Source organism: Tachysurus vachellii, chromosome 7, assembly GCF_030014155.1.
Source record: "Tachysurus vachellii isolate PV-2020 chromosome 7, HZAU_Pvac_v1, whole genome shotgun sequence".
Lineage (NCBI taxonomy): Eukaryota > Metazoa > Chordata > Actinopteri > Siluriformes > Bagridae > Tachysurus > Tachysurus vachellii.
Genome location: NC_083466.1, coordinates 12,593,292 through 12,608,608, shown reverse-complemented (window position 1 = coordinate 12,608,608; position 15,317 = coordinate 12,593,292). Strand labels below are relative to the sequence as shown.

The window sequence follows — 15,317 nt, the reverse complement described above, 5'->3', positions numbered from 1 at the left end:
GAGCAAACAGTTGAGCAACGTGCATCAGAATCCGCTAACCATAGCCGATCTGGCTCAAGGCTGGCATGGACCCGATTACAGGACCCTAAGGTATTGAAAAGCATAAAAACAGATGGCCCTAGCCTTGTGCTAATGGATCTGAGAGCCTTCGTATACTATTCAGGTAGACACAAAACAAGATCAATGGCTATATAAACCACTATACTCAATATTTCAAACGGCTGTCATTTTTTATTGTTATTGTAATTGCAATTTGAATGAAAAGTGCGAGTGTGTGCTAAACACAAACCAATATTTTGGAGGCGGATCTGAGCCGTCGGCTGGGGGCTCTGGGGGCAAGACAAAGACAGTGTGCTCGCTCTTCTGAGACTCATCCAGCTCTACCAGCCTGGTGTCTTCTGACAGCTCTCCTTCAACCTGCAAGAAAGAGTATGAAGTTAAACCAAAGCTGCTCCAAGAACATCAAGCCATTTCCTCCAAGATCTAATTTTGCTAAGATATTGTTCATCTTTACAATGCAGTAATTATAATAATTTCAACACTTTTTTCCAGAAAACATTAAGACTAACACTAAGAACTGAGGTCATCTAAAAACCATTAAATTATCTCCTAAACAATTTGAAATGTATTACAAGTAAATACATTTGGTCAAAAGAAAAACTATGCCTTTATTTATTGCATCTCATAACAATATTTATTTTACTGACTGGTGATATAACGATCACTAATTCCCCCAAAACACACAGGGACTTTCCATGTCTTGAATAGCTTGACGTGTTCAGATTATCAATGTGCCAACATTTTCAACAGCAGATGGCAGAGTTAATAATTTAATCCATTAAACTGATGGTACTGCATATGAACAGCAACGGCCATCTGGCCTTAATCTTCCTGTAAAAACTGATCTGGAGCCAGTTACATCTGCGAGAGGCTCTACCAGGCTTGACACAACCACCATGCTCAGTTCAGCAGCAAGAGGCATTTCCTTCTTCTAACACCATCTGCACTTATCAAACTTTACACCTCCAGCCTCTAGCAATTTTTTATTTTTATTTTTTGCCTTCTTGAGAAACATAAGAGCCAAATGAGCAACCAGGTCAGATTAATGATGGTAATGAAGAGTGCTGTACAGGAATTTTACATGGAAAATGAGGCCCACCTTTGTGCCCTTGTCTGTTCCTTTATCAGACAGGAAAAGCTATGGGAGAAGGAAGAGGGAAACAAATTCAATTACAGGAAACAAATAAAGGTGGTTTATAGATCATACTACAGAAGGAACCCTGTTTACTAGCTGTGACTAATCAAAGAAAATGTTTTTTAATTTTATTTATTTATTTTTTAAATATGAGAGGGTGCAATGTGCAGATTTAGTGTGAAGGGTAAAATCGATGTCTGTTGCCAGAGGCAACGACAGTTTGAAGTGCCAAGGCAGACTGTGTGTGTGTGTGTGTGTGTGTGTGTGTGTACCTTTTCAATGCAGTAGTCAAAAAAAGCCAAGCCAGTATCTTTGTCGCTGACAAAGGTGCATTCCTCTATGAAACGAATAAATAACTGAGTCTTGGTGAGCTGGGAGTAGAACTTCTGGTTAGCACGATCCCGACTTTTTAAAAACCCTGAAGCAGAAGAGCAAAACAGTCAACACTACTTTGTGGCCTAAGAGCTGTAGTGTTGCACAAGATATCAACAATGGAAATGAACAGAGTCACTATCAAACTATGCCTGCAGAGCTATATGGATATATTATTGTGCACCATCAAGAAGGCTAAAGGTTTCAAATGACACACAAGCTTCTTAAATCTGATAACAGAACATCAGTAGCATATGGATTTCATAATTCCAGGTTTCCAAATATATCCTGATTGGGCTTTTCATGAGACCAATTCACTCAGTCACTCCAATTTAAACCCTTGAATGCTTTGAAAGAATCTACATTTAGTAAAGAAACAGAAACGGTACAATTTGTAAGTCTGCTAAAAACGATTCCTAGTGCAATCAGTCCTGTCTGCAAATGTGATATTTTTGTTTTTGAGAAGAGAGACAGACAACCGTATCAAAACCATCATCACTGCCTGGAAAATTAGGGCCAAGCAGTGATCCAGAACGAAACAGAACCAACACACTTGATATACAATTGCATGATTATTGATTGATCAGACATTATATTATCCAGTATCTTGCTTTCACAATATGGCCATGATCATGCAGACACAACAATTACACATATTTGTGTGTCTTTTCAGAACTGCTGCCACATTCTTAAGACATGTACAGAATGTCTTAGTATACAGTAGCTGTAAAATGATTCCCTTGAACAAAGAAGCCCAAGCTTGTCCCAGCATGACAGTGGCACTGTGCACAAAGCCCGAACCATAAAGACATGGTTTGCCAAGGTTGGTATGGACAAACTCAAGGGTCCTGCACAGATCCCTGACCACAACCCCACTGAACATTTTTAGGATAAACTGGAACACTGCCAGGGGGCATGGTGGCTTAGTGATTAGCACGTTCGCCTCACACCTCCAGGGTCGGGGTTCGATTCCCGCCTCCGCCTTGTGTGTGTGGAGTTTGCATGTTCTCCCCGTGCCTTGGGGGTTTCCTCCGGGTACTCCGGTTTCCTCCCCCGGTCCAAAGACATGCATGGTAGGTTGATTGGCATCTCTGGAAAATTGTCCGTAGTGTGTGAGTGAATGAGAGTGTGTGTGTTTGTGCCCTGTGATGGGTTGGCACTCCGTCCAGGGTGTATCCTGCCTTGATGCCCGATGACGCCTGAGATAGGCACAGGCTCCCCGTGACCCGAGGTAGTTCGGATAAGCGGTAGAAGATGAATGAATGAATGAATGGAACACTGCCTGCACCCCAGACCTCCTCATTTAACATCAATCACAGACATTACACCAATACTCTTGGTTGAATGAGCATATCGTCGCTGTCGGGCGGAATCCTCGTATCTCCAAAACCGTTATTTTTCAGGAAATTAGAGGTGGACAGTTGAAGTGTCCAATGGAGTTAAGAGATTTGCGCTCAAGCTATTTTCAAGACTTTAGATTGGTTAATAACTTGTAAAAATAACAGACCCACGTGGGGACTGACCAATAGCATCGATATGTGAAAAAATATGAAATTGACCAAATTTGGACATACAAGGTTTCCGCCCGACAGCGACGATATCCCCACAGCCACACTCCAAAATCGCCTTGCTAGAGGAGTGGAGGCTATCAGTAAAGGGAGACTAAATGTCGAATAGGACGTTCAACAAGCACACATGGTTGTAATGATTAGGTGTCCACATCCCTTTGGCAGCACAGTGTACATTTAAAAAAAAAAAAACACCTCAGTACTGTACACACTATGTACACTATTATCTAAAAGATTTCTCCTGCCTTCTAAACAACAACAGCGACAGCAACTACAGTGTATAACATCTAAATTCACTACATGAGATTTGGTTAATGAGTTTTCTGTTACCCTGCAGATCGTAGAGGGAGTCAGCAGCAGTCGCCTTCTCAGAGGGCGCCTCGGTGATGGGTTTGAGGTAGTATCGATAGCCCTTTAATATTGAGGCCATGAAGCGCAGAAATGCCTCTTGAATCTCCATCTCGAGGGCGGTCTTCTTTTTATGCCATGTAAAATCAGCCTCCATCGGGGTCATCTCTACAGCCGAGCATGCTGGGCTTGTCCGTCTCACTAGACAATGATAAAAAGAAAATTAAAAAACATTAGTTAGAAGGCCTTGATACAGCACGACTACTGATTTTACAAAGCGATAAAGGGAACTGCGATAAAGGATCCTCTACTGCGGCCTGAGTAAACACATGCATTATTACATGTCATATATTTATCTGAAGGCAGCATTGGACCAGAGACTAGCTACAAGGCTAGAGACATTAGCTAAAGAGTTAGAGACAGAAAAGAGAGTTGATTTTCCTTTTATTTCCCCTCTATGGTCTGATTAGTAAACTGATGACATGGCTTGTTTAAGGAAAGGTTAATGACACAAACTGAAGGTTTGTGAAAGAGAGACCTACGTTTATTTTCCCCATTTAAAATTTTATAGTACTATTCAAATGCGGTAGTGCCACAATGAAAACACATCATAAATGCTTCTAACAAAGCAGTTTATAGCCATAATCCAATAATCAGTGGTTAAGCATTAAAAAGTCATTCTTATCAGCATTCTTTTATGCTAGTTGCTTATCTGGACTTTTGTGAGCAAGGAATTTTATTTACCTGGATCTAATAGTAGTAGTCAGTCAGCCTGGACTTACTTCTACCGACAATTACTACTTAATGATTAACAGCAGCCAACATTACACAGATCTTAAGTCTCTGATCCTGTCATAACCCAGATACCATATTTAGCAAGAGAATTTGTAAGATTAAGGTCCTTCTAGGTGATGAGTTAAGTTAAAGCTCCTTCTTACCAATACTAATCTGGTGGTGCAGATTGTTCAGTGAGTTAATCAGACTCTTGCATGGCTTCTTTGGGAGATTCTTCCAGCTAGAGTTTCTCTTCTCGTCAGACCTATAGAAAGATTAAAATGTTATTAGACTGATTAAAAAAATAAACAGATAACAGTCTAAAGTTTACACAGAGCTCACAGGTAGATAGTGTTGGTGTCCAGGTCCACGCAAACCACATCTGGTGGGGGATCATAGAGGTCAAAGTATCTGGAGTCCACTCCGACAATAAAAGGACAGGGCGCATTCAGAACCCCAGCCAGAGAGAGAGGACACAGAGGGATGTAGGGACACTGCCACTGAAAAGGAAAGATCATCTGGAAGGAGAGATAAATGAATGAAAATTTCAACCATCATCTATCCATCACACACCTTGTTGTAAAGAACAAATATTTGATTCCTTCTTGTCGGTTTGAACCAGTCTTGCCCTTCTTCTCTGCCCTCTCATTAACAAGACGCTTTGACCCACAGTACTGCTGCTCACTGGAGCACTCTACATATTGTTGTGCATGAAAATCCCAGAAGCTCAGCAGATTCTTAAAAACTCCTAACTAGCCTGTCGGACACCAACAAACAAGCAGCGTTCAATGTCACAGAGAGCACAATTTTCCCCCATCCCGATGTTTGATGTGAACATTAACTGACCCGTGTCTGCATGATTTTATGATTTGTGCTTCTGTCACATGATTGGCTGGCTGGAAAATTGCACGAAATGTGCAGGTGTTCCTAATAAAGTGCCAGATGTTTGTGAACACACACCCACACTTATTTTACTGATACGCCAAAAAATACTGCATTCCAATAACATCCCTAAAGTCTCATATTTGAATAATGTTGATTACCTGTATTTTATAGTAATAGATAAAAAAATAATGGTGCATGCAGTAAATTTTGTCTTCAGGTCCAAAAGGCACTGCGTAAAAGTGTAACCCTCATACACACAACTCACCGCCACCACAGCCTCAGCTACACCGGTCAGTACAGCCGGTCTAAGGGAGTGCAGTAGTATCTTGCTCTCTAGCAGGATGAAATGCAGAAGTGTGACACAGTTTTCCGGGCCCAGGTTAGCTAGCAGAGTGCTATAGTCTGCACCACTGTGGGAAAGGAGTGAAAAGAAATTAAGATGAAGACTTGGGGAAGAGTAGAAGCAGTCATGTCATTCGATGTCACCCCAATCACCTCTTTAAGCTGATAGACCAGCAACCTTGTGCAACGTTACATATATGAATACAAACAGCATTGACGTGGCAACTTGTCCTCCGTTTCATTACTGACACAGAGCACACACTGAATACATATTACAGAACGGAGTGTGGAACAGCTGCACTCAGTGGAGACCAAGAGTCAGCAATTCCTTCCCTAAACTTTGGCTCACCCTACCACAATGGAAAAACATCCGAAACGTTGTACTTCAAAGTCATTGCTGATGATTCTCAAAACTAGCCTGACCAGATTTCAACGCACAGTGACCTGAAAACCATTTTCGTTTTTCTTTTTTTTTTTAAATTGCATGCAGTTATGTGTGTGTGTGTGTGTGTGTGTTGCAAAACTCAACAATTCTCACGCTGACAGACGTATGAATGCGTTTTGCATTAAGCTTTGGTTTAAATAGATGAAAAGTTTAAAATGTCAGAATGGGCAAAAACAGTAACTTTTCTAGGTAAAGCTTTTGGAGCGAGGGTTTTGTAGAAATACAAACAGTAGCAGCACCACAAACATAACTAGTTTTACAGTAGTAAAATATAAAACCTAATAATACAGTACAATATGAATTATTGCCATGATTAGATTAATAATAATAATAATAATAATAATAATAATAATAGATACATAAATATCCAATCTACGACAACTTACCTAAGCGGTAACGGTGTACATACAGGCTGGGACAGCATTAAGCTGTTTTGTGCTGAGAGCTAAAGAAAGGGGGGGGAAAAAATCTTAATTTTTTTAAAACAAGAAGCTGACTGAAGTAATCACCTGACTGTCTCACTACCAAATGATTTGCTGTGATTTCACACACAAATCTATTACATTATATGAAACCCAGGTTTATTAGGAATAACATGGAATTAGTGACCATACCTGGACCAGTATTCTGGGTCTCTGCGGAGAGGGAAAGGGCACAGTGTGCATGAAATGGGAGATGTGCCTGTAACAGGAAACAAAAAGAAAAAAAGGCAAACAAGTTTATACATGTCCCAGCAGTCAAAACCGGTGGCTCTTGTTAATTCAAAGAAAAGTTCACATATAACAAAAATCTGTCTGATTAATTATAAACAGAAATTGTGCATGGCTGCAAATCTCTTACTTTTCAATAGGCAGAGGGTTGACGGTATTGACCGAGAGCTTGTAAATGAACTGGAGGAAGTCTCTGAAAGCTTGGAAGAAGGGCCAGCGAGACAGAAGACAGATGCACTTGTTGGTGTTGACTGTGCGATTTGGAATGGGCTTCTTTTCCACAGCTGTAAGGAGTCCAAGTTGGATCTTCTGCTTCTCAGTCAGGTTATCTGCTTGGTAGAGCTCGTAGAACTGGATGGCTGCGCCATAGACCTGAAGAAGTTGTGGCAAAGTCTGAGTTTATAAAAAGGATCTAAGAAGTCTTTGTAGACAGCTGAAAAATTCTCACAGATCTCAGTACAGAGTTTAGTCATTATAGTGAGTGCTACTCTTTGGCCTGTATGTAACAAATACAATTACTCTTTCTTTATTCTTGGTGGGTTCCTATTTCTTCTCAGGCTAAATGTTAACAGACTTTAAAACCCTTCTATAACAAGTAGCTGAATGAAAACCAATGCATGTTCAGAATGTGAGTGAATGCTAGAAAACCTCTTTGTATGAGGAACAAAATTCTACCTTTTCCCCAGATGAATTGGTTAGGACGAATGTAGAGAAGACGGGTAAAGGGTACTCGGTGTTGGGAGCCCAGCACTCAATATTCGCCCCCATAGGAAGACAGAACAGAGGCACTGACTCAGAAAGGGGAAAGGATTCATAATCTTCCTCCGGGTAGCGAAAGATCAGACCTGATGGGAAGAAAATGAGCTCTCAGTACTCTAAAATAGCATTAGTGTGTATATCACCGTGGCTTCTGAGCTCATCATCGACACTAGCAGCTAAAATGTTTTTGAAATCCTGCCTTGCACAATGTCTGAAACAAACGAGACAGTTTAATAACATTAAACAGATTATTCGTGCACCCCGAGCATTTTACTCACTATTAAGCTGCAGATGGATAAAGTAAACATTTTGACTGATGAAATGAGTTGAGTTGGGCTGAGAAACTGAGTGAAAGCCAATTTGTTATTTCATCACCCACCAGCAAAAACATAGATAATATAATCACTAGATATACACATACATATATAGACACACTCACTGTCAACTTTATTAGGAACACTGAGAGCCCTGCACATTCATGCAGTTACCTAAATGGTGAGTCATTCAAAAACATTCTGATACAGGACTAGAGCTTCAGTTGTGTTCACATCAAATATCAGAAGTGGAAAAAAAAAGTGTGACCTCGGTGACTTTAACCACAGCATGGTTGTTGGTACTCGATGGGAAGGTTTGAGCATTTCAGGAACGGTTGAGGGATTTTTACACATTCTAGATTTGACAAAAATGACTAAATGAGCAACAGTTCTGTAAATGGAAGTACCTTGTTGATAAGAGAGGTCAGAAAAACCCCCCCAAAAAACCCCCCAAACTGGGCAGTTTGAAGACCAAAGACCAACGTCTGTCCTTCTAATCTCTCTTATCATCAAGGCATTTCCACCCAAATAACTGTCACTCACACATGTTTTTCTTACCGTTCTGTGTATATGGACTATTGGGTGAAATTCCTGGGTGATCAGCTGTTTCTAAACTATTTAAACCAGCCCCTTTTGTCACTAACATCCGTGCCACATTTCACAGACAAGTCACAGAGTTCACACTTTTTCCCCATTCTGATATTTAATGTTAAAAACATTAACTCGTGTATCTGCATGATTTGATTTGGATTTCTCTGCTGCCATGTGATTGGCTGATTAGACAGCCAATCTGATCTAACCGGTGATCCTAATAAAGTGGACAGTGGGTTTAAATGGAGTGCACATGATAGATCTACACAAATGTAGTTTTTAGAACTTAGCCATAGCTGACACTCATTGTGACTAGACAAAAATATAGTAAGAGGCAAATACAGGGCCAGTCAGGAAATCCTATCTTATAAAGATTAACGCCGCCACATTTGACAGGAAGTAAGGCAGCTTGAAGATAAAGACTTTCACTGGGTGCTCTATGAATATTAACCATGTTTTAACAGCGTGAAAGGGCATGTCTGTAATACCAGTGTTATTCAGTTGGCCTCTCATTGTCAGTGTGCATGTACCCATGTAAAGCTCTTTCATGAAAGTGACATGGGTGAACAGAATATAATATAAACGACTGCCTTTTACTGTCACATTGTACTGCATGAGAAGAGAGTAGTTTTAAAAACAAAAGCTACACATATACGGTCAAGCAGGAGTATTCAGCTAAAATGTGCACAAGATCCTGCTAAAATGTCTAATGCCTAACCTGTTTAACATCATTTACTTTCTGAACAAGTCATGTTCGATGACTAATGCAGCTGGTTTGAAAGTGGAATGGCTGAACTATTGCCGGTGTTTGTACATAGTGTTCAGTTCTGCTACAGTATTTTCCCAGTACTTTTTTTATTTCCCCTATTGAAATCCTCTACTTGTTCTGCATCACCACGATCAGAACAGCTGATTTATACAGACGTGAAGGTACTGTCCACGATCTGTTCTGCTCCCTTGAATATAAAGTTCAGCTTAATTTCTGATAACACAAGGTCAAAATTACAGTGCACAGCTATCCTTAGACTTCCATGCATTCAAACACTGTGCTATTGTAGATGCCAGTTTGCTCAGCAATGTTGTACTGATGCACTACCAGTACATAAGAGTGGCAAACAGTGGTGGCTCAGTGGTTAGGACATCGGATTACTGATCAGAAAGTTGTGTGTTCAAATCCCACTACTGCCCATCTGCTACCCCTGGGCCCTTTGGCAAGGCCCATGATCATCACCCACCCAGTTGTATAATGAGAAATACGCATGCCGCTCTAAATAAGGGCATGTCCAAACGTGGCAAGTAAAAATGCAAATAAAAGCTATAAAACAAACAAAATACTTAAACGGCATTCATAATGATATTCAACAACTCAGCAGGAGAAAAACCAAACAGCAGCTTACCTGCTTTATAGGCAATAGAGTTGGAAGAAGAGACTGACTTTTTGTAGCACAGGTACACATTGGAGCCCCACTGAAAATAAAATAAAGTAAAACCATCAAGTCACCGGTTCTCCTGATATAAAATGCACACAAGCAATATTACAGACAACACTCAAAAAATACCATGTGATCGTATGTGAATGTAGGAATAACTGGTCTCACCACGCCACAATTAAGGTTCTTGTCCAACTTGAGGAAGGTGTGTGGAGGAGTCTCGCCTTTGCTTGTGACTATCACACAAATGTCGGTAACGGCCAGAGAGTTGCGATGCTGGACGGGAGGTGCACGTCGGAACGTGATGAAGATGCGTTGCGATGTAGCTGAGCTATTGTTGACGTTGGCGCAACGGCCATACGGCGTGGCCTGGATCACTTCACAGCCCTGGATCAGCCTGTCCTTCCCTTCATACATCACCCTGACACACAAACACACAGTAATGAAGGAAAAAGATACTGAGAAACCAGACTCTGAAAGCAAATGCCTAGAATTAAAGCGTGCAATAGAAAAACAGGGACGTGTGCACATTAATGAAAATTTCACTGAACCGTTTTGTTCCTGCACTTATACCCACCTTGGGAAAATCAAAGCTGTTCTAATTAAAAAGGACATCTGACAATTAAACAATAGTCATGTGAGAGATGCTGGCAGACTGTAACTTATTTTATCCACACCGCAGATTACATTGCTTCCACAACAACCCTCAGTCTGAAAAGCACTAAGAATTTCACTGTGGGTCATTCAGTATATTCCAGGTAGTCAGCTGACCTCATGTTTGGGCACATAACATTGCTGAACCCAGACCTGACCAGTTGATCAACCCCAGATCGGAACACTTCCTCCACAAACTTGTACGATAGACACTAGGCATGATGCAGATGAAGTGATGCACCGCTCTGTTCTTACCCTGATGTTCTCACGCCCGTCACTCTGGAACAGGGCAAATCTTGACTCATCACACCACATGACCTTTCCCCATTGCTCCAGAGTCCAATCTTTATGTTCATTTAGCAAACTGAAGCCTTTTTTGCTGTTTAACCTCACTGATTGCATTGTGCTACAGCTGTATTAGAAATACAAAGCTGAAACATTTAAACCACTGCAGTAATTATCTAATAGGAGACTTACCTATTTGTTTAGATAAAACTAGATGGTGTGATTTATTATTTTTTTGACCAGGCAGTGTATACACTACATATTTTCTTTTTAATTTCATACTGAAAAAATTTCTACTTAATATTTATAGAACATGGTCATGTTTGCACTTTTGAACCGGTTTACAGAAAGTACAAATGCTAAAAAAGAGAGAGTGAGAAATAATAGTCACATTAGACGTTAGTCAATTTTAAGCCTTCTAAACTTGTGTCTGGAGGGAAACGCAGTACAGCTTTATACTCCGGAACAAGTCTGATTTGAGAGTAAAGGAGAAAGCAATGATTACATGACAGCCACAAGGAAAAAAATCTGCTTCTGGGTGCAATTTGTTAAAGCCTTAGTTATGTATCTGGTATAAAAACTTAAAGTAAAAAAAATAAAGGTACATTTATATGAAGTGTGTTTCACATGATTTTAGTTCTCTCCAGAAAGTCAGAGAATTGCATTTACATGCAGAAATCTGTTTTTGTTGGATCTTTTGTTTTATACAAGTTACTCTTCCTTCTTCTAAACATTGCAGATTTATAGTTGATGGATAATTAGTTATTACTGAATTAAAGAACAGAATATGGGCTGTGTGTATGGGGAAACACAAAGTATTCGTCTCGGTGTCCGTGAGACACGCGAAATGAATTCTGGCAATAACAGAGCCTTAATGCGAATCACAGTGAAGGTCGCAGCAGCAGACGGCAATCAATTTGAGGAGCTGGCACTCTAATTTGTGCTTGGCATCAACTTGTTCTGCTCGTAATGGCACATTATGAAGAAGGGTTAAATAACCTTGGACCACAAAGCAAAGAAGGTTTACTAAACTAACGTCAGAAACAGACAAATACGGTATGTAATTAAAGCCTTACAGAGCTAAATGTGGATACAAACTTTGTGAGGAGTTAGACCAAGTACTTTTATTCTACCTTATTATGCTCATTATTGTCTTTTAAATCTAAAACACCAGTTGGCACTATTACCTAATTTGCATAACTCTAAGCCATAAAAAAATATAACTTTCATGATTAAATCCGTACAGAAGAATTAACATGAGTTTGCAGGTATGGTTAACATTTTGAGGTTAACATGACTACAGTGCTGCGATTACCTCATAATAAAAGCACAATAAAAACACCACTGCATACAGTGCAAAACAAATCCACGATTCTGCAGAGACACAACGAATGTTGTCGAATAAAAGAAAAAAAAATCCTTCTAGACTTAAATCACTCATAACAGACTACATAACTCTAAAAACTGTAATGGTATCTACCTGTGCCCCACACACACACACACACACACACACACACACACACGAGGCTATCAGATGCATTAGCAATTGCTGGATCACATCTTCAGTCTGACATTTTATCTTCTGTTTACACTCGAGAAAGTCTGGCCTCGTGGGTCATATGGTATTTTCCTATGGCACTGCACCATGCAATTTGCTTCCTTCGTGCAATAAAAAGAGCACTAGAGGTAGGATGTGTTTACAATGGCTTTAATTTTCGAAAGAAAAATTGCTTCTAGTCTGTTTAGACAAATAAGTAAATCTGCCAATCGGCAATAGGAAAATGGCTGATGTAACCTTAGAACCTGAGAGGAAGGTAAACATGGGAGAAAGAAGGAGAAAATGAGAGACAGATAGCATTGAGCTGCACAGTGCATACGAGTGTCCATTCATGCAGCCTGGCACCGCTTTCTCTGTATGTGTACAATAAGCAGAATAAGACTTAAATAAAGATGATGCAAGAGCTCTCCCGGCCCGAGCCTGAGCTGCCAAAGCCAGCATTGTGTGTTCTTTGTCTATTGATAAACAGAGCGCTAACTGTCAGATTCACCAGCTGGTCTGCACTCGCACCGTTTGCGGCACTACAGTCAGTAAAGTACGAACCAAAAAAGGAAGTAAATAACTGAATGAAGCGTACGTGCACCTGCTGTTTGTAAGCTATACACCAATATATTTGTAAGACTTGCTGGTTATATGGTGCCTTATATGACAGTGTCAAACACTCAAAATAAAAATAATAATTTAAAAAAATAATTAATTAATTAAAAAATATGAAAATAAAAAAAAGAACAAAAAATTGTTTTTTTTAAACATTCTATAAAATCGCTAGTAAACTAAATTTATATGTGAACAACTTTTCAGCTGTGAAGCTGAGCTCAAACACATCCTCGTGTGTTTACAGCATTTCAGATACTGTAAACAGAAATAATTATAGTATATTACAAGCTTGTAAGAAATCTTGTAAACAATTTTCCACCCATTAGCCAGCTCCAGGTCTCATACATCATCATACAACAGATACCAAAAGATGAAGAAAAAAAAGCATCCCATCATTGTGACCTGTTGCTCATGCTCACAACACTGCAGTAATGTAATACAATGCTTAATAAAACAGACACATATCACATTAACTACTACTGACATACACTTTAGCATGCTACAATGGATATAAAAGTTTACACACCTTGGTCAAAAAGGCAGGTATTTTGTGATAAAAAAAAAACCTTAAAGTGCATCTTTAGGTCGTGTTGAGCTATGTTACAGATTCCAGATTCAATGCTTTGATGTCCTATAGATCACAACAGCTCTCTAACTCCATACAATCACAAGGTCATGATCCAACTGGCTTAAAACGGGCAGAATGCACTAATCAAAGACACTGACTGCTACACTTGTGTTCTAATATATATTATGTATTTATACACAGAGTTAGCCATACATACTTTTTTCATGAGATACTCACCCAATGTCGCTTAAGGGAGGTTTTCCATGGCCTCTCTTGTAACACAGGAAGAGTTCGGGGCTCTTCAGGCTGCCGTGGTTGAGGTTGGCTGGTTGGCCACTGTATGTGCTCTCGATGCATGTAAACCCCTCAGGCACTGTTTCACCTGCTGACTTATTGATCACTGCTAGGTCAGTGATGGGAGCTTTAGGGCCACTCGATTTGGTCTCAGACAGATCTTGCTCCAGAGGTGTGGACTTGTCCGTCAGTCCGGCCACCACAAAATAGTCCGTCACACGATGACCTTTGTCTTCAATCATGGCTGGACGTGCCTGAAAGAGACAAAGGAGTACAATGAAACTATAGGATTTCACTCACTTTTCTTTAAACGCGTTGCTAGAAATGAGCTACTAGTCACACTTGCTTACATTTATGTATTTGTGTAAAGATATATAAAGACAGTTGAATGCCAAGACAGCGAGTACCCTCATTGGTTGAAAGCCTATATTCATGTAAACATCATTCACCTTCTATAGTCATGCTTTCCTAAACACGTGCTGTTTTACTGTCACATGAGTATAAATACAGGTGAGGCAGCGTGTTGTGATCACACAGTCACAGACAGGACAACGTTGGCCTTTTTGAGTCTTTCATCATGGCTCTGAAAACTGAAATGTGCTTTCACTAAAACATATGCTGTACAACAGCTGCCTTCACACCAGACATCATATTTTATATTCCAACTCCAACAACACAAAAAAGAAGCCAAGACAGCTAAGACAATTAGTTCTAACTGGCAGAGAGAATATAAGGAAACGGTGAGACAAGCCGACTTCATTTTTTGTTAATATATAAAGAGACTGTCTTTTTCCTCGAACAGCTCACAAGACCAAAGTTTTTGAGTTCACAGGTCAAATATCAACAAGATAAAATACACCACCAAGGTCTGTGTGAAGTGAAAGTAACAGCTACTAAAAGCAAATGTGCTTCTTTTTTGTGCCGTATATTTTATGGCTTTAGTGAACTAGGTTTATTTTTTGTTTATCTCTGAAACAAAGGGTCAAAAACTTCTATGCCATGCCCACATTATAGATGTTGCCACCTGTGATATAATTTACAAAATCATTTGACGTTATTGGGACACATTACACAAGCACTGTTAAAACTTCTTTCATGAGACATCTGTACCCTTCAATTAGCGCGCACACACACACACACACACACACACACGCGCACACGCACGACCTTTAAAAGTGACAGGGGTATTGGTTTGGCCACAAGACCTTATGCATGATAATTCCCGCTCTAGAGGGACTGTATGTGCCTAAGAAATGGCTCACGACTAATACTTAGAAATCGAATTAGCTCACTGTTGAAGCAGTAATTAACACTGCTGGTGCAAGTCAAGTCTTGTTAATTAAGATAATGCTAATATAGCTATTACAGCTTTAGTATGTGACTTGAAATTAACTATTTGCAGTCGTGGTTTAGCATTGTATTCAATTACCTACAAAATATGTAGAACAAGCATAAAAATGTTTGAATCCATGACTTCAGGACAGAAGTGTTAAGTAAACATATTTGACTGATTTCAGGTCCGGAGTGCTGGTTTGTGGTCGGATGGCACTCGTGTCATTTTATAGATACTCCAGCCTGGTACCAATGTACATCCCAGGCCAGCTATGGAAAAACAAAATAAATGCAAT

The 15,317-nt window shown here is 39.9% G+C and overlaps 1 protein-coding gene across 2 annotated transcripts in view; it reads right to left on the bottom strand.

Moving 5' to 3' along the window:
- dennd4c (DENN/MADD domain containing 4C) overlaps positions 1 to 15,317 on the bottom strand; it is a 47,101-nt gene that overhangs the window by 15,551 nt on the left and 16,233 nt on the right. For both annotated transcript variants that reach the window (XM_060874381.1, XM_060874380.1), the window contains exons 2-15: positions 13,633 to 13,943; positions 9,902 to 10,154; positions 9,701 to 9,770; positions 7,315 to 7,484; positions 6,770 to 7,011; positions 6,544 to 6,610; positions 6,316 to 6,374; positions 5,408 to 5,552; positions 4,600 to 4,775; positions 4,422 to 4,522; positions 3,466 to 3,684; positions 1,468 to 1,613; positions 1,160 to 1,198; positions 290 to 417 (exon numbers count right to left, since the gene is read on the bottom strand). In XM_060874381.1, the coding sequence (XP_060730364.1) occupies positions 290 to 417; positions 1,160 to 1,198; positions 1,468 to 1,613; positions 3,466 to 3,684; positions 4,422 to 4,522; positions 4,600 to 4,775; positions 5,408 to 5,552; positions 6,316 to 6,374; positions 6,544 to 6,610; positions 6,770 to 7,011; positions 7,315 to 7,484; positions 9,701 to 9,770; positions 9,902 to 10,154; positions 13,633 to 13,931 (2,114 nt within the window). In that variant the 5' untranslated portion in view covers positions 13,932 to 13,943. The remainder of the gene's footprint in view (positions 1 to 289; positions 418 to 1,159; positions 1,199 to 1,467; positions 1,614 to 3,465; positions 3,685 to 4,421; positions 4,523 to 4,599; positions 4,776 to 5,407; positions 5,553 to 6,315; positions 6,375 to 6,543; positions 6,611 to 6,769; positions 7,012 to 7,314; positions 7,485 to 9,700; positions 9,771 to 9,901; positions 10,155 to 13,632; positions 13,944 to 15,317) is intronic.